We start from the raw sequence: 26,743 nt of genomic DNA on the forward strand, positions 1-26,743 counted from the left end.
TGCCTGGGGAAGGTGGGGCCAGAGCGGCTGTGTTCCCAGCGTGGTCACTCCCCTGCCTCGCCAGCGGGTCTCGGCTCCAATCAGGAGGCCTAAGCCAAGTGATAAGCAGCCGGACAACAGCCATCCCAGCCGGGGCGTGGACTTTGCTCCAGCAGCCTGTCCCAGTGAGGACAGGGACACGGTACTCGGCCACACCATGGGGCGACCGCTGCACCTCGTCCTGCTCAGTGCCTCCCTGGCTGGCCTCCTGCTGCCTGGGGAAAGTTGTAAGTGCCCCTTGCCCTTCAGACCCAACAGCAGCCCCAGGGAGCAGGGAGGGGCGGCAGTTGGGGAAACCCTCTCATCTCCGCAGCCTGGACGGTGGGTGCCTTGACCGCTGTCAGAGGCTGGCCTCGGAGGGCTGGGCTTGGCCTTTCCAGCCAAGGGCATCCTCAAGGCCAGCTGTGGCTCCCTGTGGCTGAGAGTCAGACGGGGGGGTCAGAGGTCACAGAGACAAAAACACAAGGACAGAGTCAGAGGGAGAAAGGGAGAGGGAGGGAGAAACAGAGACACAGTGAGATGGGAGGCCAAGAGGCAGAGACAGAGGTAGAGAGACAGGGAGACAGAGACAGAGGGAGCGGTTGGGGCAGGCAGAGACAGGAGAGTTGGCCATCTGCCACCACAGGGAGGCACAGGATGAGGAGCACAGCAGAGGAGCTCCCAGGGAGGAGGAGGCTGAGCCAAGCCAGTGCCACCACCCTTGGACTTGCTCTGCCTGGGAAGGGGCTGCCTAATGCACAGCTGGACAGATGGGGGCAGCAGGGCTGTCCAGGACCCCCAGGCCTGTCCAAAAGCAGAGGCCCAGAAAGGACAGAAACCAGGCAAGGCTGGGGACAGCGGCGGAAGAGGAGGCCCCTCTGGTGGGGACACGAGAGACAGGGACCCTAGACTTGTTTGCATCCTGGACAAAGTGGACAGGCAGGGGCACCAAGGGGACCCAGGCCTGGGAAGGGAGTGTGTGAGAGAGAGACGGAGCAGGGGGAGACCCTTGTGGGGTGGAAGGGGGAGACCCCTGGGAAGGCTGAGTGGATCCTCAGTGCATCACTGACCTAAACGGCCCCTCCGCCTGGTGACTTGGAGCTCCAGTCACATCACACAGGGCTCTTCTCCATCCCACCCTCAACCGCTTGCCCTCCCCAGCCTCTGTCCCCTGAGCCACACGGAACAGGACTCCCACACGGAACAGGACTCCCGTCTTCATGGGGTACTGTGTGGCTCCATCTCTCCCAGCCTTCTTCCCGCCCCTCAGGCCACACTGCCCCATGCAGGAGCCCACTGTGATGCTTGTGGTGGGACAAGATCAGCGTGGGTGGAACAAGGCCCTGGAAGGACCCATGCCATCATCATCGACAGCAAAGCTACTCTGCAAACAGACAGATGCTTCAGTGAATTGGTAGAAAATTCTGCAGCCAGAATGCTCTGGGCTCCTGAGGCCCCAAGCCCAGCCCAGGGCTTCTGAGGCCCTAAGCCCAACCCGAGGCTCTGGAAGCTGCTCTGGCTTATTGGGAATGGAAGTTGGCAGGACTCCTCTTCCTGGGAAGAAGTGGAGGGTGGGGATGAGAGGACAGGCCAGGGGCCCACCCAGACCCACAGGAGGAAACTAGGGGAGTTACGCAGGGTCCTGGTGGAGTGCCAGCTTCCCTTCCTGCCAATGGGAAATGCAGGCGCCCACCTCGCAGACCTCCGGGTCCACAGGGTCATGACACCCTTAGCTGTGTGACATGGGCCTGGCTCATGACCATGGCCTGTGGTGTCCCCGGGGGCCGGCCTGGACCCTGGGCGGACATGGCCAGCCCCGGAGAGCCAGGGCCAGGCCATCTCCCTCCCCTACGCTGCCTCAGAGGCCTCAGCAGCTGCACTGTGGGGTGGGTGGGGCTGAACACAGGTCCCAGAAGGTCCCACTCAGGACCCTGCTGTGCACACTTTTGATTTTAATAAAATCGGAATGCGTACAGCATCTGCAGTCTAGCCTTTAAGTGAGCACGGCTGTCCTGGCAGTCATGGAAGTTCTTCTTGGGCAGTGGGACCTCAGCACTGCTTTGCTGGTACTGCTATAAGAAAGGACCATGGACCAAGTAGCTTAAAGCAACAGAAACATTTCTCCCACAGCTCTGGAGGCTGGAAGTTCAAAATCAAGGCATCAGCGGGGCTGGTTCCTCCAGAGGCTGGGGGAGAGTCTGCTCCAGGCCTGTCTCCTGGCCTCGGGGTGACAGCGGCCTCGGAGCCCGTGGCTTGTGGGAGCATTGCTCCCATCGCTGCCTCCATCATCGCATGGGGTTCTCACCATGGCTGTTTTTCTGTCTTCTTTTCTCTCAGAAGGACACCAGTCATTGGTGTCATTGGATTTAGGGCTCACCGTACTCCCATAAAATGTCTTCCTAACTAAATACATCACAAAAGTTCTATTTCCGATTAAGGTCAGGTTCTGAGGTTCTGGGAAAGACATGAATTTGGAGGGACATTATTCAGCCCTGTCCTGCCACCTGTGAGTGTGTTCTGCAATCCAACTTTTTATTTTAATAAAATCAGAATATGCAGAGTACCTGCAGTGCCAGCCTTTAAACTATCGCTGTGGTACTGGCAATCATTAAAGCTACGTGGCTTCAGTTTCAATCTTTACATTCAACAAGTTTAAATCCATTCTTCATGAGTTTGGACCTTACTGACTGAAAATTTTGCTTGCTGGTAAAACTTGCTCAAATGCAGTTGCTGACTGTGGAATTCATTGATGTTGCCATAACAACAAACACAACCATGTGCTCCAGGACTGCAATGCTCCCGACGGCTTCTGAAGAAACAAAACCACACAACAAACCTCTACCAATCTGGATGCTCCATATCAGAGTTCTAGAGTGTTCCATTAATTTCTTGAGACAAGTGTTCTTGAGACAAGTGTCTAAAAACCTTGTTTTAATTTCGTTTTGTCAGTCCCATTTTACTCACATCAGAAAGTGTGGCTACGTGGCCAAGGCCCGGCCTGCTCAGTCTGACTGAAGCATTGATGCGACTCAGCCATAACAGAGAGCAGAAGCGCCCAGATTCAGTCCAGAGGGCCAAGCCAGGCGCGCAGTCTTTCCTTCATTCCCTCAACACATATTGGTTAAGTTCCGGCCGTGCTAGGCACAGGGATACAGCTGTGACCAAACACGCCAAGTCTTTTTCCAGCGGAGGGAAGGATGAGCCTGTCAGCATGTAATGTCAGAGAGGGGTTGGGCGCTAGAAGACAAACAGCACAGTGTAAGGGGATGAAACAGACACGAGTGGGGGCAACATCAGAGGGCGTGGTCAGGGAGGGTCTCTCGGGGGGCACTGGGGCTGAGCCACTTGGGTATCTGTGGCAAGAATGTTCCAGACAGGGAGGTGACTGGTGCAAAAGTCCTGGGGTGTGAGTGTTGGGCGTCAGCGCAGAGCCCAGTGTGGCAGAGAGAGATGAGTGAGGGCAGAGTTGAAGGTGGTGCGGCCTGGGAGGCCTGGCCATGGGAAGACCCGGCCATGGGAAGACCCTGGGCTCTGTTCTAAGACCACTAGAGGCAGATTCTGGGTGGTTCTTGACTTCCTTGCATCACCCTTTCCACCCCGTGCCTGCCACCTGTACCCTCTTACTCACACAGTCCAGCTCAACCTTATAGGCAGTGTCCTACCCCCATGAGCTGGGGAGAGCTGAGCAGGCTTCAGAGAGATGGGAAAAGGTGGGAACTGGACAAGGGCTGCAAAGGAAAGGTGAATTCTTAGTGGTCAACCAGCCTGGGGATGCTCGGGGGTGGATGGCAAGGGGAACAGAGCTGTGGCCGCTATCACAGAACAGCGAGTTCCTCTAAGAGGTCAGAGGAGGCGCAAGGGATTGACCAGAGACAGTGAGGGCATCAGGCCCTGGTTGAGTGGGGACCAATCCTTGTGGCAAGTCTGTGAACCGTCACTGTGGCTCTAGGGCAGCAGAGAGAAAAGCAGCGTATGTCAATCTGGCCACAAGGAAGGAGACCAAGGGGAAGAGAGAAGGTACCAAGAGAGGTGTTCACATGGAGGTGTGTTAGAACGCCGAGGGCAAGGCAGAATGTGGTCTTCAGACCCCAACTGGAGCCCAGGAGGTCTGCAAGTCCCAGTTTGGGAAACACTAAGCCAGGCTTGGATAACTTGTCTGAGGCTGTGGTCATCCCAACATGAGAGCCAGGGGCCCCAAGGGAGATGGGCATTCTCCACCCCTCAGCTTCCTCAGTGCCTTTTGTGGAGTGGAGGTGACATGAGGCTGCAGGTTGCAGGGAGCCATGTGTGCAGACTTGCAGGAGCCACGTGTGGGCTGCATTTCAGAGCAAGCGTGTGCGAGTGGAGCAGACACGCAGAGTAATGGGGCAGGGTCAACAAACAATAAATCTAAGCCTAGCGTTGGTGGGATAATGTTGGTGTCACTAAAAGAAATGGGGAATTTGGAAGGTAAAGTAACTGGAGGTAGGAATGAACCCAAGATTTACTGAGCACCTTCTGTATACCAGACTCAACACTAGGAGTTTATACAATCTTTAAAACAACTCTAAGAGTAGATGTTATAATTCCCTTCTGCCAATAATAAATAATAAGTGACTAAGATGTTTTTGAAACTCAAGATTGCTTGATTCTGCAGTCTTGTTTTAAATTTTGGACATGGAGAGTTTGGAGTTCTGAGATGAGGGAAGGCATCTGTCATAGTGAGAGAGCTGAAAACATGGAGCTCAGTACAAAAGTCAGTGCTAGAGAGATCAATTGGAAGAGTCATCTTTATTGTAGTGAGACATTGAATTTTTCAGTGGAAAAAAAGCACAGAAAAAGACTACGGAGGGCCAAGAAAAGAAACTGAGGCTATCAAAATGAAAAGAGGAGGAGGAGTGAGTGAGAGACAAAGGAGACACAGGCAGAGAGATGTGGACAGCACAGCCCACAGACACACACTCTACAAGGGACACACACTCTTGGATCCAGGGCATTTTAACCAGCAGATCAAGACTCATTTGCCAGTCATGAAATCAATTCAGTATTTTTTTTTTTTTTAAAGAGTAGAATCAAATAGAAAACTTTGTACTAAGTACTGTATTTTAGGAAATACTAATAAATACTATTTCTTGAAAGTTGGCATGTATGTGTGTCCTGGCACTTCATAAATTGTACTTTTTTTTTTTTTTTTTTTTTTTTTTTTTTTTCTTTTTTTTTTTTTTTCTTTTTCTTTTATTATTATTATTATTATTATTATACTTTAGGTTTTATGGTACATGTGCGCAATGTGCAGGTAAGTTAAATTGTACTTTTATAGTTTGTAATCGAAACAGCATCGCCAATCCCCACATAACAAAGAGCAGAGACCTTAAAAACGAGTGGGGCCCGGCTGAAGGGCACAGCTTGAGCCAAAGCACAGAGCAGAGCGGGCTGAAAGCACCCTAGGGAGGGAGAATTCAAGGAAGGGGTTTTGGGTGGCCAGGCTGAGGCGGCGTGAGCATGTGAGGAGGCTGGTGAGCTGATTGGATGGGATGTGTCTACTTCTCCAGAGAAGGGTGCATGGGTCTAAAGCAGGTGCCTCATGCTGTACCTCATAGAGAACTGGGGGGAGGGGGGGAAAATGTGCATTTCCCTCCACAGCCCTCAAAGTGTCTGAAGAAAGTGTTGATAAAGAAGCCAAACTCTGTAAAATATTTGAAGAGATTTATTCTGAGCCAAATGTGAGGACCACGACCCATGACACAGCCTTGGGAGGTCCTGAGAACATGTGTCCAAGGTGGTTGGGTCACAGCTTGATTTTATGTATTTTAGGGGGACAGAGTTACATGCAGACACCAATCAATGAGCATAAGTTGTATACTGGTTCGTTCCAGAAAAGGGGAAGGTGGGGGCTTCCAGGACATAGGTGGCTTCAAAGATATTCTGATTGGCAATCAGTTGAAAGAGTTATTATCTAAAGACCTGGAATAAATAGAAATGAGTATCTGGGTTAAGACAAGAGGTTGTGAAGACCAAGGTTCTTGTTATGTAGATGAAGACTCATAGGTGGCCACCCTTAGAGGCAATAGATGGCAACTGTTTCCTCTTCGGACCTTTAAAAGGTGCTACACCCATGGCCAGGTGCCGTGGCTCATCCTGTAATCCCAGCACTTTGGGAGGCTGAGGCAGGTGGATCACTTAAGGTCAGGAGTTCAAGACCAGCCTGGCCAACATGGTGAAATTCCATCTCTACTAAAAATACAAAAATTAGCCGGCTGTGGTGGTGCTCGCCTGTAGCTTCAGCTACTCGGGAGGCTGAGACAGGAGAATCTCCTCCTGAGGCAGGACAATGGCTTGAACCTGGGAGGCAGAGGTTGCAGTGAGCTGAGATTGTGCCACTGCACTCCAGCCTGGATGACAGAGCAAAACACCATCTTAAAGAGAAAAAAAAAAAGGTGCTAGACTCTCAGCTCAGAAAAAGACCTGGAAAGGTAAGGGGGTTCTCTACAGAATGTGGATTTCCCTGAGACAGCTTTGCAGGGCCATTTCAAAATATGTCAAAGAAATACAATTTGGAGTAAAATCATTTATTTTAGGGCCTGCTATATGTCATGTGATCCTATACTAAAGAAGTCAGGTTGGAAACTGGTATCTTATTGCTACAAAGAATCTGTTTGGTCAGCCTCAAGGTCTCTTAATGTGAATGCTGGTCAGCTGTGCCTGAATTCCAAAGGAAGAAATAATGAGGTGTGTGGGACCTGCTTCCCCTCATGGCCTCAACAAGTCTTTCAGCTTCCTATGGAATTCCCTTGGCAGAGAGGAGGGGTCCACTCAGTGAGCTGGTGGCTTAGAATTTTATTTTTAGTTTACAAGTGAGTGATCCTCCTTTTGTGATTTGGATATGGCAAGGGACATCACAGTCAGGGAGCATGGGTGAGGGGGAGCCTGGGTGAGGGCGACCAGAGCTTTTAACCCTGTCCTCCCTACCTTCCAGTGTTCATCCGCAAGGAGCAGGCCAACAACATCCTGGTGAGGGTCAGGAGGGCCAATTCCTTTCTTGAAGAGATGAAGAAAGGACACCTCGAAAGAGAGTGCATGGAAGAGACCTGCTCATACGAAGAGGCCCGCGAGGTCTTTGAGGACAGCGACAAGACGGTAAGGGCTGAGGATAGCCTGGCTGTTGGGAAGGAACTCAGGCCACAGCGCCCTCGCTGGCCCTGCTGCTCCGTCCATCCAGGGGGCGGCCTGGAGGAAGGGGCAGCGTGCGCAAAGGCTTTCTGGGGCGGGGACCAGCAAATCGAGGCCTCGGTGGAGTCCTGCCAACAGGGACATCAGTGCCGCCCCCGCACTGACTCCTTCCCGGCGAGGACTCAGCGGGGAGGGATGCGCCCAAGTCCCTTGAGGGTCACAGGGCTTCTGCCAGAGTTAAGTTCTATTTAAAAATAAAATGTTAACCTAAAAACCAGTAGTCATGGTCTCGGCCAGCGCCTCGCCGAGTTGCAGTGAGCTGAAATCGTGCCCTCCCACGCCCGCAGCCGGCGTCGTGCCTTGGCCTCCGTAGTCGCTGAGAGCCACAGCCTAGAGCGCCAGCGCGCAGGCGCACAACTGACGCCAGGCCACGAACCCAGTACTGCGCCTGCGCAGCAGAAGCACTAGTACTGAGGCTGGGCCGCGAAGCCAGCACTGTGCCTGCGCAGCAGGAAGACCGGCATCCATACCGGGCGACGAACCCAGCACTGCGCCTGCGCAGTAGGAGGAGCACAGTGACACCAGGCCGCGATTGCGCAGCCGCAGTAGCCCCGCGCGGAACACGCTACCCCCCTCTCCCCCGAAGAGGCGGGGCTTCTTACGAACCTGGAAATGGCCGAGGGGTCTCGATTTTCTCACCCCAGGCCTCAGGAAAGGTTCCTGCAGGACAGGGCTCTGAAGTGGAAGTGGGCGGCGGTGATCCCGAACTGACAAGAATGAGCTGAAGAGAAGAAAGTAGCCGAGAAGGGGGCCAAGCCGGAACTCAGTGAGCAACAGCTAGGCCAGCCGCGGCTGGTGCCATCAGCCACACCACTGACTGTGAACCCAAATGGAAACTTCGAGGCCCCTTACAGGTCCCCCAGCGCAGGCCACCGCTGAAGGTTACTGGGGAAGACCCCTGCAGCTTTCATGTGGACATCACTCACTTGCTTCATCCCGGAGTGCAGTCACCTGCAGCCCAGGGCCACCTGACTGACGTCACCCTGAAGATCCATGCCAAAAGAGCTGGGGAAAGTTCACCTTCTGATGACCCCTGTGGACCAGGGTGAAGTTACAAGTTATGGCCAGGTCAAGGAATTATAAATCAATAAATAAACTGCCTCAGGGAGACGTACTCGGAGTCCAGGAAAATCTGGGAAACACCAAGAAGGGCGAGCTCAGCATCAGCCCCTGCAAAATTGCACTGCTGTCTCCTGGCTCACATGTTGCTCCATCCTTACTTTAGCCTCAAAGGCAAGGAGACCCAATATTATTTGAGTACTTGGACTTGATCCTGAGTGACTTTCTGAGAAAGCAGTGTATCATCTGCCCTAAGATCACCACATATATGACAAGGTTTTTGGATGAGTTGATATTTCTAGACATTGAAATCCTCATGATGAACGTCATCCTGGGTAGCAGGGGCTAAGCCTTTCATCACCTGCCACAACAAGCTGGGCATTAACTTGTATTTGAGAATTGCTCCAGGACTCTACCTTCAGATGCTGGTTAGTAGCATTGACTGGATTTATGAAATTGGATGCCAGTTAAGGAATAAGAGAATGTATTTGATTTGCCACCCTACATGGTCTGTGCAGACTGTCATGATCTCATTGAAATCCAAGAAAAGATTATGTCAGGGATGAAGCACATCACAGGTGGTTACAAGGTCACCCACCATACAGATGGCTCAGAAAGCCAAACCCATGGGTTGACTTCTCCTCACCCTTCTGGAGAATCAGTGTGGTAGAAGAGCTTGAAAAAGTGCTGGGTGTGACGCTGCCAGAAACTAACCTCTTTGGAACTGAAGAAACTCAAAAAATTCTTGGTGATGTCTATGTAACAAAAGCTTTTGAAAGTCTTCTACCTCAGAACATATCCAGGCTCCTAGATAAACTTGTCAAGGAGTTCCTAAAAGTGACTTACATCAGTCCCACATTTATCTGTTATCACCTGCAGATAATGAGCTCTTTGACCAAAAGGTCACTCTAAGAGGGTCTCACTGAGCACTTTGAGCTATTTGTCATGAAGATAGCTGAATGTTTCCATGCAGCAACAGCAGCAGCTGTTGACAAACAAGACAAGGCCAGCAAAGATGATGAGGCCACATTCATAGATGAAAGCTTCCATACAACCCTGGAATATGGGCCTCCGCCCACAGCTGGTTGGAGCGTGACAATCAAATGTGTTACCATGTTTCTCACAGACTCCCACAACATCAAGGAAATATTTCTGACTCCTGGCATGAAACTTGAAGACAAGAAAGAGAATGTAGCAGCCACTAATACAATGGAAAGCACAACATTGACACTTATATCTAGAAAATTTTAATTGTCTAAGTTGTGTGACTCAGATATCTTTGCATTTCTGCAAAAGATCAAGGTCTACTCTAATTCTTAATTAAATTAAGAATTCCTTTTTCTTCCTTGTTAGCAAATAAATGACTTGTCTCTAACAGAAAAAATTTAGAATTTTCAGAAATATTTTCAAATACTTCTTATATATACATATATTTTTTTCCACTGGTAGAATTTTTCTTTAATAAAAGTAAATAATGCTGATCCAAGTTTATGTTTCACTCAGCATCATTTCTCAAACACTCTTCTTTACTTCTATATAGCTACTCTATAGCTAAGCTATATTTTATTTTATGATGCATTTACTCTTCTCAGAGTTTGGCCATATAAGTTATTTCTAAATATTGCTATTAGGAAAACACATATGCATGCATTTCTTCTAGATTATCATCTAAGAATGGCTTCTCCAGAGAGAGATGACTGAATTAAAGGTTATCAACAAGTTCCAATTCCAGATAAGATGAAGAAAGCACATTCCACACTGCCTCTCCCACTGAGTGTAGCTACAAAACATGGATAGAATGCATGTAGCAGCTATTTGAGGACCCTAAAAAGTAAATCGCAGTGTATTGTGGAATAAAATTAGAATTAGATGTATGATATGATACAGCCGGCTGTGAGTTTATCATTTTTTCCTCCAGTCTTCCAGACATCGCTTGACCTGAATCTAATGGACATTTATAGGATTCTCAACAATAGCAAAGTACACTTTCTTTCCACATATGGAAAATTCCTCAAGGTAGACTATATCCTGTGTCTTAAAGCACACCTCAATAAAAAGATTGAACTCACATAAAGTATGTTTTCTGACCATAATGGAATTAAACTAAAAATTACTAACAGAAAAATAACTGGAAACTTCCCTAAGTACTTGGAAATTAAGTCACACATGTATAAATAATCTGTGAGTCAAAGAGAAAATTTTAAGGGAAGTAAGAAAGTATTTTGAGCTGAACAAAAATGAATATGTAACATAAAATCTGTGGGATGCAGCTAAAAAAGCAGTGTTTCAAGGGAAATTTATAGCATTAAATGCTCATATGGGAAAAGAAAGACGGTCTCAAATTGTTTATGTACGCTTCCACTTTAATAAACTAGAAAAAAAGAAAAAAATAAACCAAAAGGAAATTGAAAAAGCAGAAATCAAAGAAATTTAAAACAAAAATAATAGACAAAACTAACAAGCTGATGAAACTCAAACAAGATTGACAGAAAAAAAAAAAAGAAAAAGGACCTATGTTGGAAATGGAAGAGAGGGAACATCACTACAGAAACTGCAGATGTTAAATGTATAATAATAAAATACTGTGAACAACTCTGCACATATAAATTTGCATGAGATTTGAACTTGGATGAAATGGGCCTATTCTTCAATACCACAAGCCACCAAAACATACACAAGATGAAAGAGATACCTGCCAATTCAATTCTTAATTTAAAACCTTCTGAAAAAGTAATGTTCAGGTACAGATGGTTTCACTGGTAGAATTTTACCAAACATTTCAAAAAGAACACCAATTCTATACAATTCTTCTAGAACATAGAAGAGGGAACACTTCTCAGTTTGTTTTAGGCCAGCATTACCCTGATGTCAAAACCAGACAAATACTGAAAACAAAAACCACCCTACGTAACAACATCTCTCATGAATCTAGACACAAAAGTCCTCAACAAAATATTAGCAAACGGTGCAGCAATATATTTTTAAAAGAATAATAATACACCATGATCAAGTGAGTTTATCTGGGGCACACATGACTGGCTCAATATTTTTAAATAATTATGTAATCCACCATATAAACAAAAGAGAACATCCACATAATCATGTCAATTGATGCAACAAACAAATTTGGCAAAATTTAACATCCATTTATGATTTTATAAAAAACCTATCAGCAGAATATGAATAGGAGGGAATTTTATCAACATAATAAAGTTCATCTACAAAGAGTCTACAGTTGATATTATACTTAAAGGTGAAAACTGAAGGTTTTCTCCCTGAGACTGGAACAGCACAAGAATGTCCATTCCCAACACTCCTAATTCAACATTATACTGGAAGTCCTAGCTCTAAGGAAGGCCTTCAATAAGTCAAGAAAAAGAAATAAAGTTATCACTATTTGAAGATGACATGATCATGCATCTAGAAAATCCTAAAGAATGTGAAGGGGAAAAAAGCTTGTTTTAGTCTGTTCTCATGCTGCTGTGAAGAACTGCCCGAGACTGGGTAATTTATAAAGGAAAAAAGGTTTAATTGATTCAGTTCTACATGGCTAAGGAGACCTCAGTAAACTTACAATCATGGCAGAAAAGGAAGCAAACGTGCTCTTCTTCACATAGCTGTAGGAGGGAGAAGAATGACAGCCAAGCAAAAGGGGAATCCTCTTAAAAAAAATCAGATCTCATGAGAACATACTCTCACGAGAACAGCATGGGGGAACCACCCTCATGATTCAGTTACCTCCCACTGGGTCCCTCTCACTACACATGGGGATTATGGGAACTACAATTCAAGATGAGATTTGGGTGGGGACAAAGCCAAACCATATCAATGCTCCTAAAATTTGCAATTGAGTGTAACAAGGTCACAGAATACAAGGTCAGCACGTGTTAATCATATTTTTATGTAGTAGCAACGTACAGTTAGTTGTAAGCCAAAATTTTTTAAATGCCATTTACAATTGCTTCAAAGAAAATTATATACTTATATGTAAAGCTAATAAAACATATACAGGATCTTTATCCCAAAATCTACAAAATTCCAATGAAAGTATTTAAACAGACCTAAATAGAGACACATACAGTGTTCATGGATTGAAAGACTCAACATATTAAGATATCAATTTTCGGCTGGGCACGGTGGCTCATGCCTGTAATCTCAGCACTTTGGGAGACCGAGGTAGGTGGATCACGTAAGGTCGGGAGTTTGAGACCAGCCTGGCCAACATGGTGAAACCCTGTCTCTACTAAAAAAATACAAAAATTAGCTGGGCGTGGTGGTGTGTGCCTGTAATCCCAGCTACTCGGGAGGCTGAGGCAGGAGAATCACTTGAACCTGGGAGGTGAAGGTTGCAGTGAGCCAAGATCAAGCCATTGCACTCCAGCCTGGGCAACAAGAGCAAAACTCTGTCTCCAAAAAAAAAAAAAAGAAAGAAAGAAAGAATTGTCTTTTTCAACAAATTATATTAGTCTCAGTCTGTTTGTGCTTCTATAACAAAATAGATCAGACTGGGTAAATTATGGAGGCTGGGAAGTCCTCCAAGATCAAGAAACCAGCAGATATGGGGCCTGATGAGGGCCTGGTCTCTGCTTCCAAGATGGTGCCTCATGGCTGCATCCTCACCTGACAGATGGCAGAAAGGCAGAAGGCACAAACACTGTGTGAAGCTTCTTTTATAAGGACATTAATCCTATTCACAAGGGCAGAGCCTTCATGGCCTAATCACCTCCTAAAGATCTCACCCTTAATACTATTACATTGTCGATTAAATTTTAACATATGTATGGTGGACATGTTGAGACCATAGCAGTGTTGGAACAATTATATATTTATATGCAAAGAAAATGAACCTGACCTAAACTTCACAATTATACAAAAATTAACACAATATAGATAATAGATCCAAACATAAAATACAAAACTATAAAATTTTTAGGAGAAAATACAACAAAATTTATGACATGGAGCCAGGCAAAAATTCTTAGACATGACACCAAAAGAATGATTAATAAAAGAAAAAAGTCATAAATTGGACTTTATCAAAATTAAAAACTTTTGCACTTCAGAAATAGACACTGTTAAGAGGATGAAAACACAAGCTACAAACTAAGAGAAAATATTTGCAAATCACATATCCAACAAAGGAATCATATTCAGAATATATAAAGAAATCTTACAGCTCAGAAGAAGAAAATAAACACCCTGTTAAACAATAAAAAAAAGACCTTAACAGCCACCTCGCCAAAGAGGATATATGGATAGAAAATAAACATGTGAGAAGATACTCAACATTATTAGCTATTACAGAAATGCAAATAAAAACCACAATAAGAACGACTACATACTTATAGAATAAAAAACACTGACACATAACAGCACTGGTTAAGATACGGAGAAAGCAGAACTTTGATACACTGCTTGTGGGAATACAAAATGGCACGGCCACTTTGAAAAGGAATTTGACAGTTTCTTATAAAGTTATATAAGGTTACCACATGACTCAGCAATCCCATTTCTGGGCATTTACCCTAGAGAAATGAAAACTTATTTCCACATAAAATCCTGTACATAAATGTCTATAGCAACTCTAGTCTTTTTTTTTTTTTTTTAATTTTTATTTTTTGAGACAGAGTCTTCCTGTTGCCCAGGCTGGGGTGCAATGTCACAATCTCAGCTCACTACAACCTCCTCTCAGGTTCAAGTGATTCTCCTGCCTCAGCCTCCCAAGTAGCTGGGATTACAGGTTATGCGCCACCATGCCAGGCTAATTCTTGTACTTTTAGTAGAGACGGGGTTTCACCATGTTGGCCAGGCTGGTCTCGAACTCCTGACCTCAAGTGATCCACACGCCTCAGCCTCCCAAAGTGCTGGGATTATAGGCATGAGGCACCACGCCTGGCCAGCAACTCTATTCTTAATTGCCAAAAGCTGGAAATAAGATAAATGTCTTTTGCTGGGTGTAGCCATACAATATAATAGTTGTCAGCAACAACAAGCAAGAAACTATTGATACCACAATAACTCGCATGAATTTCAAAGGCTTTGTGTTGAATGAAAAGCTAGTTTCACAAGGTCCTATAATATACACTTTCATTTACATGACATGCTCAATAAGTTGTTATCATTGTGATAAAGAGATTAGTGGTGGGAAAGGGTTTGCCAAGGGTTGGCAGGTGGGGGAGATGGCATGGGGAATTTGAGGGGAAGGATGGACCTGTACTGCATCCTGATGATGCTGGTGGCTACAGAAGTCTCTCCATGTGTTGAAATTCATAGAAGTGTACACCAAAACATTGGTTTTGCTGTGTGAGAATTTTAAAAGTAAAAAAGTAAAAAGATAGTATATTTGCTTCCTAGGGCAACCATAACAAAGCACTACAAACGCCTTAAAATAACAGGGATTTATTGTCGCAGCTTTGGAGACAAGTCTGAAATTAAGGTGTCGGCAGTGTTGGTTCCTTCTGGAGTGTCTGAGAGAGTCTCTGTCCCAGGCTCTCTGCTCGCTTCCAGGAGCACCCAGCAATCATGGGCATCATTGGGCTGCAGACGCGTCGCCCCTGTCTCTGCTTTCATCGTCACATGGCCTTCTCTCTCTGTGCCTCTGTGTGATTTTTTCTGTCTCTTATAAGGACGTTCTCCTTTAGGGCCCACACTGACCCAGCATGATCTCATCTACAGCCTTGGCTTAGTTAACATCTGCAAAGACCCGATTTCCAATTAAGGTTATATTCTGAGGCTGCAGGTGGACCTGAATTAGCAGGGAGGACACTATTCAGCCAACTGTAGAGAGTTAAAAAACAATAAGACTATGGACATTTTTTAGTGTAGTCTAGGCTCTTGATGACCTGTTTTAAGCTAATCAGCAGTGAATATTTTTCAACTAATGTAATGACTATTGACAAGCATGTGACCCTTGTCTGAATGTTTAGCTCAGGCGTAGCAACTAAAAACCATCCATTGACCAGCTCGGGAGTAGCAAACAGAGCAAGGCATTTTTGGTGCAACCCATTTCTAGGTAATTAACTTGAAAATATTTTCAATATTCAACAAAGATGGTTCATTTAAGATGACTGAAGCCACATCTTCACAGATGCAGAAGATCTGAATAGCTTTCCTCTTTAGATTGAATAGTTCTAGGACAATTCATTCCTAAAAGTGACTGCCGTTGGGGAAAATATCCTATTCAGCTTGAGTCACTTAATTATGGTTGTTATTGGTATAAAATGTCTCTGTTTTTCCTAATATATTTTTAAATCTCTTTTTTCCTTTTAGAATGAATTCTGGAATAAATACAAAGGTCAGTATTTTTTCTGTTTTAAGCTTAAGTGAGAGGGGTTCATTAGGATATTTGAATTTTGAAAATATTTCCTGAATTTCCTTTCTGCGTTTGTTCTAATTTTACTCATTTAAGACTTTTTCCCTCAGGGTGTTTCCATAATAGTTATTGTAAAAGAGTTTTTAAAGTAATTTTATACTAATCCTAGTTTTGTTATTGAGTTAGAGATATATATTTAAATCAGTTCATTCTCATTTGAGGATACCAAATTCCATGATAACTTTTCTTAAATACAAGTGTATTCGGTAAAAGCAAAAAACAGAGTCTGAAAGATTAGATTCCCGACCAAGGCAACCGCCTTGATTTAATGCTTAATAGCATCTGAAATGGCATCAGTCATGACTACCTGGTAACAGTATTCACATTTCTCAAAATGACAACTGGGCCTATCTCTAAATTAGATTATGTAAATCCTCCAAGAAATGGGAAGCCCCGTGTTAGTGTTTGCCTTCTCATTTTGCCCCAGGATCATTTGGAAAGAGGAACCCTAACCTCCTCTCCCGTCAAGGCCCAGCCCAGAAATGAGCATCAGGCTCTCACCTTTCCTCCGTCCTTCCAGTTGGTCCCTGTGGTCACCTCTGACTGTAAACACACTGCAAAACACCAGCAAAAATCGAAAAGCTGGGCCGGTGATCCACCTAGGTAAAGGCATCACGTACACATGGCCACAAAAGGGGGTGGATCAAATAAAGTCCAAAGAGGGGGAGTTGTTTACAGAGAAACCGGAAGCCTTTTCCAGTTATCTGAACAGCAGGGCCAAGGTTAGCACATCAAAACTGTTTCCATGATGCGGGAAACAGCTTGCAGACTCCAGTTTCGAAATCCTCTCTTTGCAGATGGCGACCAGTGTGAGACCAGTCCTTGCCAGAACCAGGGCAAATGTAAAGACGGCCTCGGGGAATACACCTGCACCTGTTTAGAAGGATTCGAAGGCAAAAACTGTGAATTATGTAGGTTCCTCTGCTTGATATACCTTCAGATCAGATGCCACTGAAGAGTGGCAGGTGGGAAGGGGAAGAAGTGAAAACGCCTAATGAAACAATCTTAAGTCATTTCTGATTTACAAAGTCTGGGCTCTATTATACTAGGCCACTATAGCAATAGAAAAAAAAGCCCAATATGTCCCCCAAACGATTCAGTTTGGGGACATGATGAGAGAGACACAGTCACTTCTCTGCTCCTCCGAGAGAGACTGTAGAACATTGATGAAGCGTGTGATCCATTCATGTGTAAACAAGAGTGGACTCTCTGTTTTCCTTGGAGCCAAGTGCATTGCCCTGTTATTCCTGCTCCTTGTGACCCTGTGCAGTGATTCTAAATCACCTCTTATTTATGTGTATGGATGCACGTGTCAATATTTGTGAATATTTGTGATTGCCCAATTATAAAAATTTGATACATTTAATTAGTTCTACATGGAAAAATCACTAAGTGCTTTCTCTAATGTGGTGATTAATTTTTAAATAAAAAGTTAGGCTACTATTAGATCAATTTTCCCTAAGGAAAAAGATTTGCATTTCTTTTAAAGTACTTAATTGATCATCTTTTTTTTTTTTTTTTTTTTTTTGAGATGGAGTCTCGCTCTGTGGCCCAGGCTGGAGTGCAGTGGCACGATCTCAGCTCACTGCAAGCTCCGTCTCCCAGTTCACGCCATTCTCCTGCCTCAGCCTCCTGAGTAGCTGGGACTACAGGCCCGGCTAATTTTTTTTATTTTTTATTTTTTAGTGGAGATGGGGTTTCACCGTGTTAGCCAGGATGGTCTCGATCTCCTGACCTCGTGATCCGCCCGCCTCGACCTCCCAAAGTGCTGGGATTACAGGCATGAGCCACAGCACCCAGCCTAATTGATCATCTTTAGACCATGTTCTTAGATTGGATTACTTTTGAATTTTCCCTGATGAGAATATCAATTATGCATCATTCCATTACAAGTCCGGAGTCGCCTCTCTGGAACACCATTTGGTAACTTATGAGGCATAACCCTGCTCAGGCTCCCAGGGCTATTATGAACATTTTCTAAAATTCCAGGCATGTTGATCTTTGCACTGTGATTACTTTTTCATCAAAACCCACACAGAGGGATGTGGAGTCACCGTAATGTGAGTGCTGCTGGGGCAGGGGGTGCCGGTCATCCCGGAGGTGTGAGGGGCAGGTCCCTGGAGCCTGGCGTCTGGCTCCACCAGGCACTGCACCACGAGCTCCCCGTGACCCGTGAGGTGCCCTTCAAGGCAAGTGTACCTGTTGCCTGGCTCTGGCCCTTTGCTCAACCCAATGGCTGCTTTGTGGCTGACAGGCAAGTGGATGTAGCTGGCACCCTTGGGCCAGCCCAGCCTCCATTTCTCCAGCTGTCCCCGGAGCCAACATGCCTCTCCTTTGCAGTCACACGGAAGCTCTGCAGCCTGGACAACGGGGACTGTGACCAGTTCTGCCACGAGGAACAGAACTCAGTGGTGTGCTCCTGCGCCCGCGGGTACACCCTGGCTGACAACAGCAAGGCCTGCATTCCCACAGGTAGGAGGCACGTTGGGCCACAGCCACTAGCTGCCGCTGGGCCGGGCCAGGGAGGACAAGCCCATGCCGGGGGGCGGGGACACAGGCATGTTCTGGGCGGGCCTGGCAGGTAACAGTGACACCAAGAGGACAGGACTGAGCCCTGGGCTCCGGGCCCAGCTGGTTCAAACATGAAGACCATGAGGTTTGGAAACAGACCCATTATTTCTGTAAGCCAGATGTGCTGTTTAACCTCAGCTTCCCCATCTGACAAATGGGACCAACACTATTGCCTGACTGCTTGGGTGATCCCTGGAGCACTTTGCACGATGCCTGGCCCACCACAGGCCTTCAGTCTGCGTTTGGACTCTGGGGGCATCTAGTGCAAGGGCTCAAAGCACCAGGGCAGGCAAAGGGCAGAGCTGGCCCGAGGAACTGGAGCTAAGGTGCGGGGCTGGGATGGGAGTCAGACAGAGGACGCTCAGGCTCTGAGCTCCTTTTACCAGGACCAGTGTTCATTGAACTTAGTTTTTCTTTTCCTTGATGAATGTGGACAATAGGCGGCCAGAGGGTAGTGAGCACAGGATAAGCAGGGGACAGGGCAGGGTGGGGACGAGCGTCCCTGTCCTGACCCCGTGGGCATTGCCTACGCTGGGCTTGCCTGGCTGCCAGCACTTCCACACGGCCAGCACAGGTGAGGCCCTCGAAGGCGGGGCCTAGGCGTCACAGCTGCACCTTGCACAGCGACCCCACTCCCACTCATAGCTGGCCCGACCCACAGCGTCGGCCTTACCCAGGAGCATATTCGAAGGGCAGAGTCCCAGGCCCGCCTTTTCAAGAGCCTGGTGACCCAGCTCACCTTCTGGCTTCAGGTGTGGCTCAGCCCCCAGACCGTGTTCTGCCCCCGCCTGCCATGACTGTCCCCTCCAGACACAGGTTACTCCCGAGTGTTCTGTCACTCTTCCTTTCATATCCTTCTTACTGAAAACAATTTACTTCCAAAGATGAGTGATCAAGAAAAGACCGGGTTCCATATGCATCCTTCAAGCACTGCTTCAATTATATGCCTGAAATATCTCAGCAAGTGAAAGACACCATGGCTGACCTTGCTACTGGCAATGACATTCAAGCTTAAGCTGATTAAAAAATATTTTAACTGAAGTCATTTCTTGACATACACATGAATATTTTTTAATTCTAGAAATAATCACAAATCCATTTAAAACCAAGTGTGGGCTGGGCGCGGTGGCTCACGCCTGTAATCCCAGCACTTTGGGAGGCCAAGGAGGGAGGATCATGAAGTCAGGAGATTGAGACCATCCTGGCTAACACAGTGAAACCCTGTCTCTAGTAAAAATACAAAAAAAAAAAATTAGCTGGGCATGGTGGTGCACGCCTGTAGTCCCAGCTGCTCAGGAGGCTGAGGCAGGAGAATGATGTGAACCCAGGAGGCGGAGCTTGCACTGAGCACTGAGCCGAGATTGCACCACTGCACTCCAGCCTGGGCAACAGAGTGAGACTCCATCTCAAAAAAAAAAAAAAAAAAAAAAAAAAAGCAAGTGTGATGTGTGAAAATAAAATTACATAAACTACTTCGTAGTGCAAAAAGTTCAGGCTGGGCGAGGTGACTCACGCCTGTAATCCCAGCACTTCGGGAGGCCAAGGTGGGTGGATCACCTGAGGTCAGGAGTTCAAGACCAGCCTGGCCAACATGGTGAAACCCTGTCTCTACAAATAATACAAAAACTTAGCCGGGCATGGTGGCGCGTGCCTGTAATCCCAGCTACTTGGGAGGCTGAGGCAGGAGAATCGCCTGAACCCAGGAGGCGGAGGTTGCAGTGAGCCAAGATCATGCCATTGCACTCCAGCCTGGGAGACAAGAGAGAAACTCCGTCTCAAAAAAAAAAAAGTTCAGTTCCAAATAATGGATGAACTCAGAACTTGGAAGGGTGGTGACTGCACACATGGACAAAGCTGAGGCACGGCGGGCTGAAGGCCCCTGCGGCTGGCGAATTTGCTGGAGCCTCCTCAGACCGTGCAGGAGCACAGCAAGTAAACAGTTAAGCTGTGCCCATCTGACCCCAGACACGTGTGGCCACAGAGAAGCCCCTTGCCATCCATTTCCCCTCCTCCTCTCCTCTCCTGCTCCCCCGCACCCCTGCCTTCCTCCACCATGTTTCAGCCATTCTCTTGGCCTTGGTGCCCTCATTGGCCATTATACAAAAGGAAGCTTCCTAACATATCAGCGTGGCCTCTCTGGGAGCTGTGCTATTCCAGACGCTCTCCTGTGCCTCCGGTTGTTTGCGTGTGCTATTCCTTCTGCCCGAAAACTTTTTTTTCTTCAGTGTTTCATTAGGAAAAGTTTTCCAACACACAGCACACTGGAAAGAATTTTGCAGGAAGCCGCACACGCCCAGCACTTGGGTTCTCCTGTTGGCATCCTCCGGCCAGATGCATTCATCCCATTTCACCCGGCCCATTTGTCTCTGTCCATCCGTCAAGCTTTCTTGACTTCTTGGTGCATTTTCAGGCAAATCGCAGACGCCAACACTCCCCTCGCTGCCTGGGTTGCTGCCTGGCATCCAATGTTCACAGGCGGTCACTTGAGGGGAGGCCAACGCTCGGACAGCTGCGCTCACCTGAAGACCCGACCCCTGCTGACGACGTGGGGCCTCGCCCCGCAAGCCCGCTGCCCCTCCGGGTGCCCCTGCGCTCTGCCTTCCGGCTCTCTGACTCTTCTCCCACAGGGTGAGCTGTGCAGGCTATGGGGAGCCTCTCTCTGTGCTGAAGGCCCTGGCCGTCCTCTTTCTTTCAGGGCCCTACCCCTGTGGGAAACAGACCCTGGAACGCAGGAAGAGGTCAGTGGCCCAGGCCACAAACAGTAGCAGGGAGGCCCCTAACAACATCACATGGAAGCCGTATGACGCAGCTGACCTGGACCCCACCGAGAACCCCTTCGACCTGCTTGACTTCAACCAGACGCAGCCCGAGAGGGGTGACAACAACCTCGTCAGGATCGTGGGAGGCCGGGAATGCAAGGACGGGGAGTGTCCCTGGCAGGTAACTGTAGGATGGCCCTTTGGGCCTGCTGGACGCACCACCTGTCCCGCTGTGCACCTCGGGGAGGCCAGCCTGACACTTGGAATAGCAATCCAGGAAGGAACTGTTCCGAACTAGGATAGAGGGGCTCCGCCACCCAAGCCTGCCTGCCTGTCCCCTCCCTCCGGGCAGCCAAGGAGGCTGTGAGCTCCACAGGGAAGTGGCCAGGGCTGAGAGAGAGGCTGGGCCTGGGCAACGCCCCCCTCACCCCCTTCTCGAAACTGGGCATTTCCATGGCTGCCTGTGGCATGCCCAGGACGATGCTGTCCTGTGAAACAGAAGAGAGGGAGAAGACGCAGCCACACACTCTAGTGTCCTCAAACCTCCCCTACACCAGGAGACAGGGCTCAAGCCAGGGAGCCGCCCACGCTGCAGGGGCGTCAGTGGGCAGGAGGATGGTGCCGGGGTGGGCAAGGCCTCCATCTGCTCTTCTGTTTGACAGGAGGCAGAAAGAGTCAGTGTCCTTGCTTCATTTCTAATTTTGGAATTTTTTTACCCAAACACCTAAATCCTATGGAGGCAGACAGTACCTTAGAGAAAAACACATCTACTTATTTTCAAAGGTAAAAAAGAAAATCACTCTTTAAGGTTTTTTTGTTAAGAGACAGTACCTTGCTCTGTTGCCCAGGCTGGAGTGCAGTGTCACGATCTCGGCTCACTGCAACCTCCACCTCCTGGGTTTAAGCGATTCTCATGCCTCAGACTCCCAAGTAGCTGGAATTTCAGGCGCCCGCTACCATGCCTGGCTAATTTTTTTTTTTTTTTTTTTTGAGGCTGAGTCTCGCTCTGTCGCCCAGGCTGGAGTGCAGTGGCGCGATCTCGGCTCACTGAAACCTCCACCTCCCAGGTTCATGTCATTCTGCTTCAGCCTCTCGAGTAGCTGGGACTACAGGCGCCTGCCACCACGCCCAGCTAATTTTTTTTGTATTTTTAGTAGAGACGGGGTTTCACCGTGTTAGCCAGGATGGTTCTCCATCTCCTGACCTGGTGATCTGCCCACCTCAGCCTCCCAAAGTGCTGGGATTACAGGCGTGAGCCACTGCGCCCGGCCATGCCTGGCTAATTTTTTTATTTTTAATAGAGACAGGAGTTTCACCATGTTGGCCAGGCTGGTCTCAAACTCCAGGCCTCATGTGATCCGCCCTCCTCAGCCACCCAAAGTGCTGGAATTACAGGTGTGAGCCACTATACCAGGTCCTAATCTTTGATTGTTGATTTGGACTAATGCTGCCAGATTAAACAAATAAAAGCACAATACTTTCAATTAAATTTCAATTTCACATAAACTAGAAATACATTAAACAAATAAAAGCACAATATTTTCAATTAAATTTCAATTTCACATATACTAGAAATACATTAAACAAATAAAAGCACAATACTTTCAATTAAATTTCAATTTCACATAAACTAGAAATACATTAAACAAATAAAAGCACAATACTTTCAATTAAATTTCAATTTCACATAAACTAGAAATACATTAAACAAATAAAAACACAATACTTTCAATTAAATGTCAATTTCACATAAACTAGAAATACTTTCAGTGTAAGTATGTTCCAAGTATCGCATGAAGCATACATATGCGAAAAATTATTTGCTGTTTATCTGATTCAAGTCAAACTAGGTGTATTAGTCAGTTTTCACACTGCTGATAAAGACATACCCGAGACTGGGTAATTTATAAAGAAAAAGAGGTTGAATGAACTCACAGTTCCACATGGCTGGGGAGGCCTCACAATCATGGTGGAAGGCACAAGGCACGTCTTACATGGCAGCAGCAAGACAGAGAATGAGAGAACAAGCAAAAGGGGTTTCCCCTTAGAAAACCATCAGCTCTCATGAGGCTTATTCAGTTCCACCAGAACAGCATGGGGAAACCGCCCTCACGATTCAGTTACCTCCCACCGGGTCCCTCCCACAACACATGGGAAATATGGGAGCTACAGTTCGAGATGAGATTTGGGTGGGGACACAGCCAAACCATGTTGCTGGGCATCCTGTATTTTCTCTGGCAATCCTCACTTGGACTCGAATTTTCAGCGCCCATAACCAGAATGTCCTCTCCTACAAGCAAGACTCTCAGAGCCGCCAGCACCCCCATGAATTCCCCCAGGCCTTCCTCCACCCCAGACCGTGTGGCGGGTGAGCCTCTGTCTAACTATAAAGAGCCAAGCAAGACAGGGATGCACTGAGCCAGCTCTGCAGCACATGTTTGTTGAGGGCCTTCTGCGTGTCAGGCACTGAGCTGGGCGCTGTGTAGGTGGGATATGAAACCATGAAGCCTCTCTGTGACCAACACACAGAAATCTCAACCTAGTTAGGGAGCTGAGACCCAGATCCTCCCAATCCCAGGCACTGTGTGGTTGGGGCAAGAACCTCGATGCAGGAGACCCCACCGAGGATGAGCAGGAAAAGCCTCTTGTGGGGCTGAGGAGCCGGACTTGGAGCCCCAGGTGGGGTTTTGGAGGGGGTCCCGGGCTGGGGGACCAGGGCGGGGCGCCCTGGAGGGCTCACTGGAGGGACCCTCGTGCAGTCTGTTGAGGTTTGCGATTCTTGTTTCCTGGTTTGAGTCTTGGCAAGTGGCCTCATCTGCATCTTTAGGAAGAACGGTTGGTGTTCGTGTCTTAGCCTGACTTTCCTTCATGTAAGCTGGATAATGAGTTGACAAATTATGCAAAAAAGAGGCAAAAACATGACCCCTTTTCTAGCCATGAATGTTTTAAGAAATGTTTTAAGGCTCGATATTGTCAGCAGTTTCATGGGTCTATACACGCGCCCAGTCACTATCACACGATGGGAAACTCCCCGGAGAAAAGAAAACCAAAATATGCCCGGGCTCCAAACTTGCAAGTCCAGCCCCCTAGGGACAGCGTGTGGCACCCCTGCCAGTGCTTGCTCCCCTGGGACCATCTGTGTTCCAAGTCCTGGCAGGGAGGAGACCCTTCACAGGAGCTGCCACAGGGACCCTCAGGAAGTCACCTGGGATGGAGGCGTCCGTGCACCGTGGGCGACAGGCTCACACTGCTGAACCGCCGGGACACCAGGCAGGCGCACCGGTTGAGGCAGATGTTTCTGCACAGACTGGCGTCTCCTGGTCCCAGGTAGAAATCCTGCCACAGAGACGGGAAAGGCTGCTCCCACAGGGAGCATCTTTTCCAAAGCGTGGACAGATGTGTTGTGTGCATGAGACTTTAGAGAGCACTGTGATGGATTTGGTAGAAAGAAGAGATGACTCCCTATATCAGTGAGTGTGTGGCACAGGCAGAGAAAAGAGACAGATGAGGAACTGTCCTTGGGTGGATGGCAGGAGACCGGAGAGGACAGCTTGGCATGGGGAGGGCCGGGCAGTGCCACCTGAAGAGCTGGCTTCTCAGTCAGGCAACACCTGTCCACCTGGCCGGCCACACTGAGCCTGTCACGTCTGTCACAGGCCCTGCTCATCAATGAGGAAAATGAGGGGTTCTGTGGTGGAACCATTCTGAGCGAGTTCTACATCCTAACGGCAGCCCACTGCCTCTACCAAGCCAAGAGATTCAAAGTGAGGGTAGGTAAGTGACCAACAGCCCCCGGGGCCGTGGTGGGGGCACTGCCACTGTCTGCTTTTCAGAAACCACTAAAGCTGATGGAATTTGTTGGGAACACTGGTTGAAATCCTGAAATCCTATTTGTAGGGGTTAGGGGCATTTCACAGAGGAAGAAGATGAGGAAGCAGAGGAAGGGGAAGAGTGGGGAGGAGGACTGGGAGGGGAGGGGAACCAGCCCAGCCCTTCTCCCAGTGGGTGTCCAGGTCTCGGGTTTCCGAGTATCTGGGTCCCGGGTCTCTGGGTCTCCATGTCCAGCTAATGTTCTGTGTCTCAGTGTCTTTTATTGGGAGCCTTCCAGACCTCCCTTGATCTTTAACATACTCTGAACACCAAGTACCTCTGTCTCTTCTATTTTTATTTGTGGGATTATTTCATTAACATCTGTCTTTGTCCACTAGACCCTAGAGCTGCTCAGTGCAAACCCAACACAAGCTACAAATGCAAGCAATATATGTAAACTGATATTTTTCTAACATTAAGTGTTCTATTATACATTTTAAAATATTAAAAAACAGGCTGGGTGTGGTGGCTCATGCCTGTAATCCCAGCACTTTGGGAGGCTGAGGCGGGCAGATCACCTGAGGTCAGGAGTTCGAGATCAGCCTGGCCAGCATGGCGAAACCCCATCTCTACTAAAAAATACAAAAATTAGCCGGGCATGGTGGCACAGGCCTGTAATCCCAGCTACTTGGGAAGCTGAGGCAGGAGAACCACTTGAACCCGGGAGGCGGAGGTTGCAGTGAGCTGAGATTGTGCCATTGCACTCCAGCCCGGGCGACAGAGCAAAACTCTGTCTCAAAAAATAAAAAAATAAAAAAAATATATATATACAGATTTTCATAATATATCTTATTTAACTCAACATATTGAAAATATTACTTTTTCCATGTGTAATCATGTTAAAAGTGTAATAACACATTCCGCACATTTTCTTTCATGCTAAGTCTCTATTTTACATTCACGGCACAACTATTTTACACTCTCGGCTGGCGGCCACACCGCACAGCCTGGGTCTGGGATGCCAAAAGCCTCGTTGGTGCCCACGACTGGCACAGAGGATGCACCCGCCGAAGGACACAGGAGTGGCGGCCGTCTAAAGAACCAAACGTGTGAGACATGACCAGTGGTTCCCTGGGTAGCAAGGCTGACAGGCATTTTTATCTGCTGCTTTGCACTTCCCTCTATTTTTCAAATTTTCAAAAGTGACCACGTGCCATTTTTAGCCATTTTTAATTTAAAAACAAAACAAAACATAACTTCCTTAAGAAGCAACGGATGTGCGAAAGCATGTCCCCGGCTGAGCTGAGCACAGTCCCACCCGTCTGTCCCAGGGGACCGGAACACGGAGCAGGAGGAGGGCGGTGAGGCAGTGCACGAGGTGGAGGTGGTCATCAAGCACAACCGGTTCACAAAGGAGACCTATGACTTCGACATCGCCGTGCTCCGGCTCAAGACCCCCATCACCTTCCGCATGAATGTGGCGCCCGCCTGCCTCCCCGAGCGTGACTGGGCCGAGTCCACGCTGATGACGCAGAAGACGGGGATTGTGAGCGGCTTCGGGCGCACCCACGAGAAGGGCCGGCAGTCCACCAGGCTCAAGATGCTGGAGGTGCCCTACGTGGACCGCAACAGCTGCAAGCTGTCCAGCAGCTTCATCATCACCCAGAACATGTTCTGTGCCGGCTACCACGCCAGGCAGGAGGACGCCTGCCAGGGGGACAGCGGGGGCCCGCACGTCACCCGCTTCAAGGACACCTACTTCGTGACAGGCATTGTCAGCTGGGGAGAGGGCTGTGCCCGGAAGGGGAAGTACGGGATCTACACCAAGGTCACCGCCTTCCTCAAGTGGATCGACAGGTCCATGAAAACCAGGGGCTTGCCCAAGGCCGAGAGCCATGCCCCGGAGGTCATAACGTCCTCTCCATTAAAGTGAGATCCCACTCAA

General features: G+C 47.8%; 1 protein-coding gene across 2 annotated transcripts; it reads left to right on the forward strand.

Annotated features, from left to right (window-relative positions):
- On the forward strand, positions 1-26,743 carry F10 (coagulation factor X). 2 transcript variants are annotated; one of them, XM_054447054.2, is made up of 8 exons: positions 1-266; positions 6,974-7,134; positions 15,556-15,580; positions 16,456-16,569; positions 17,999-18,130; positions 20,925-21,169; positions 24,645-24,762; positions 26,130-26,743. In XM_054447054.2, exons 1-8 carry the CDS (start codon positions 197-199, stop codon positions 26,729-26,731), a joined length of 1,467 nt encoding a protein of 488 aa, XP_054303029.1. In that variant the 5' UTR covers positions 1-196; the 3' UTR covers positions 26,732-26,743. The 2 variants fall into 2 exon arrangements, with proteins under 2 accessions (XP_054303029.1, XP_054303030.2); XM_054447055.2 differs by having other exon boundaries at positions 43-266; positions 24,645-24,758.

This window comes from Pongo pygmaeus, chromosome 14, assembly GCF_028885625.2.
Source record: "Pongo pygmaeus isolate AG05252 chromosome 14, NHGRI_mPonPyg2-v2.0_pri, whole genome shotgun sequence".
NCBI lineage: Eukaryota > Metazoa > Chordata > Mammalia > Primates > Hominidae > Pongo > Pongo pygmaeus.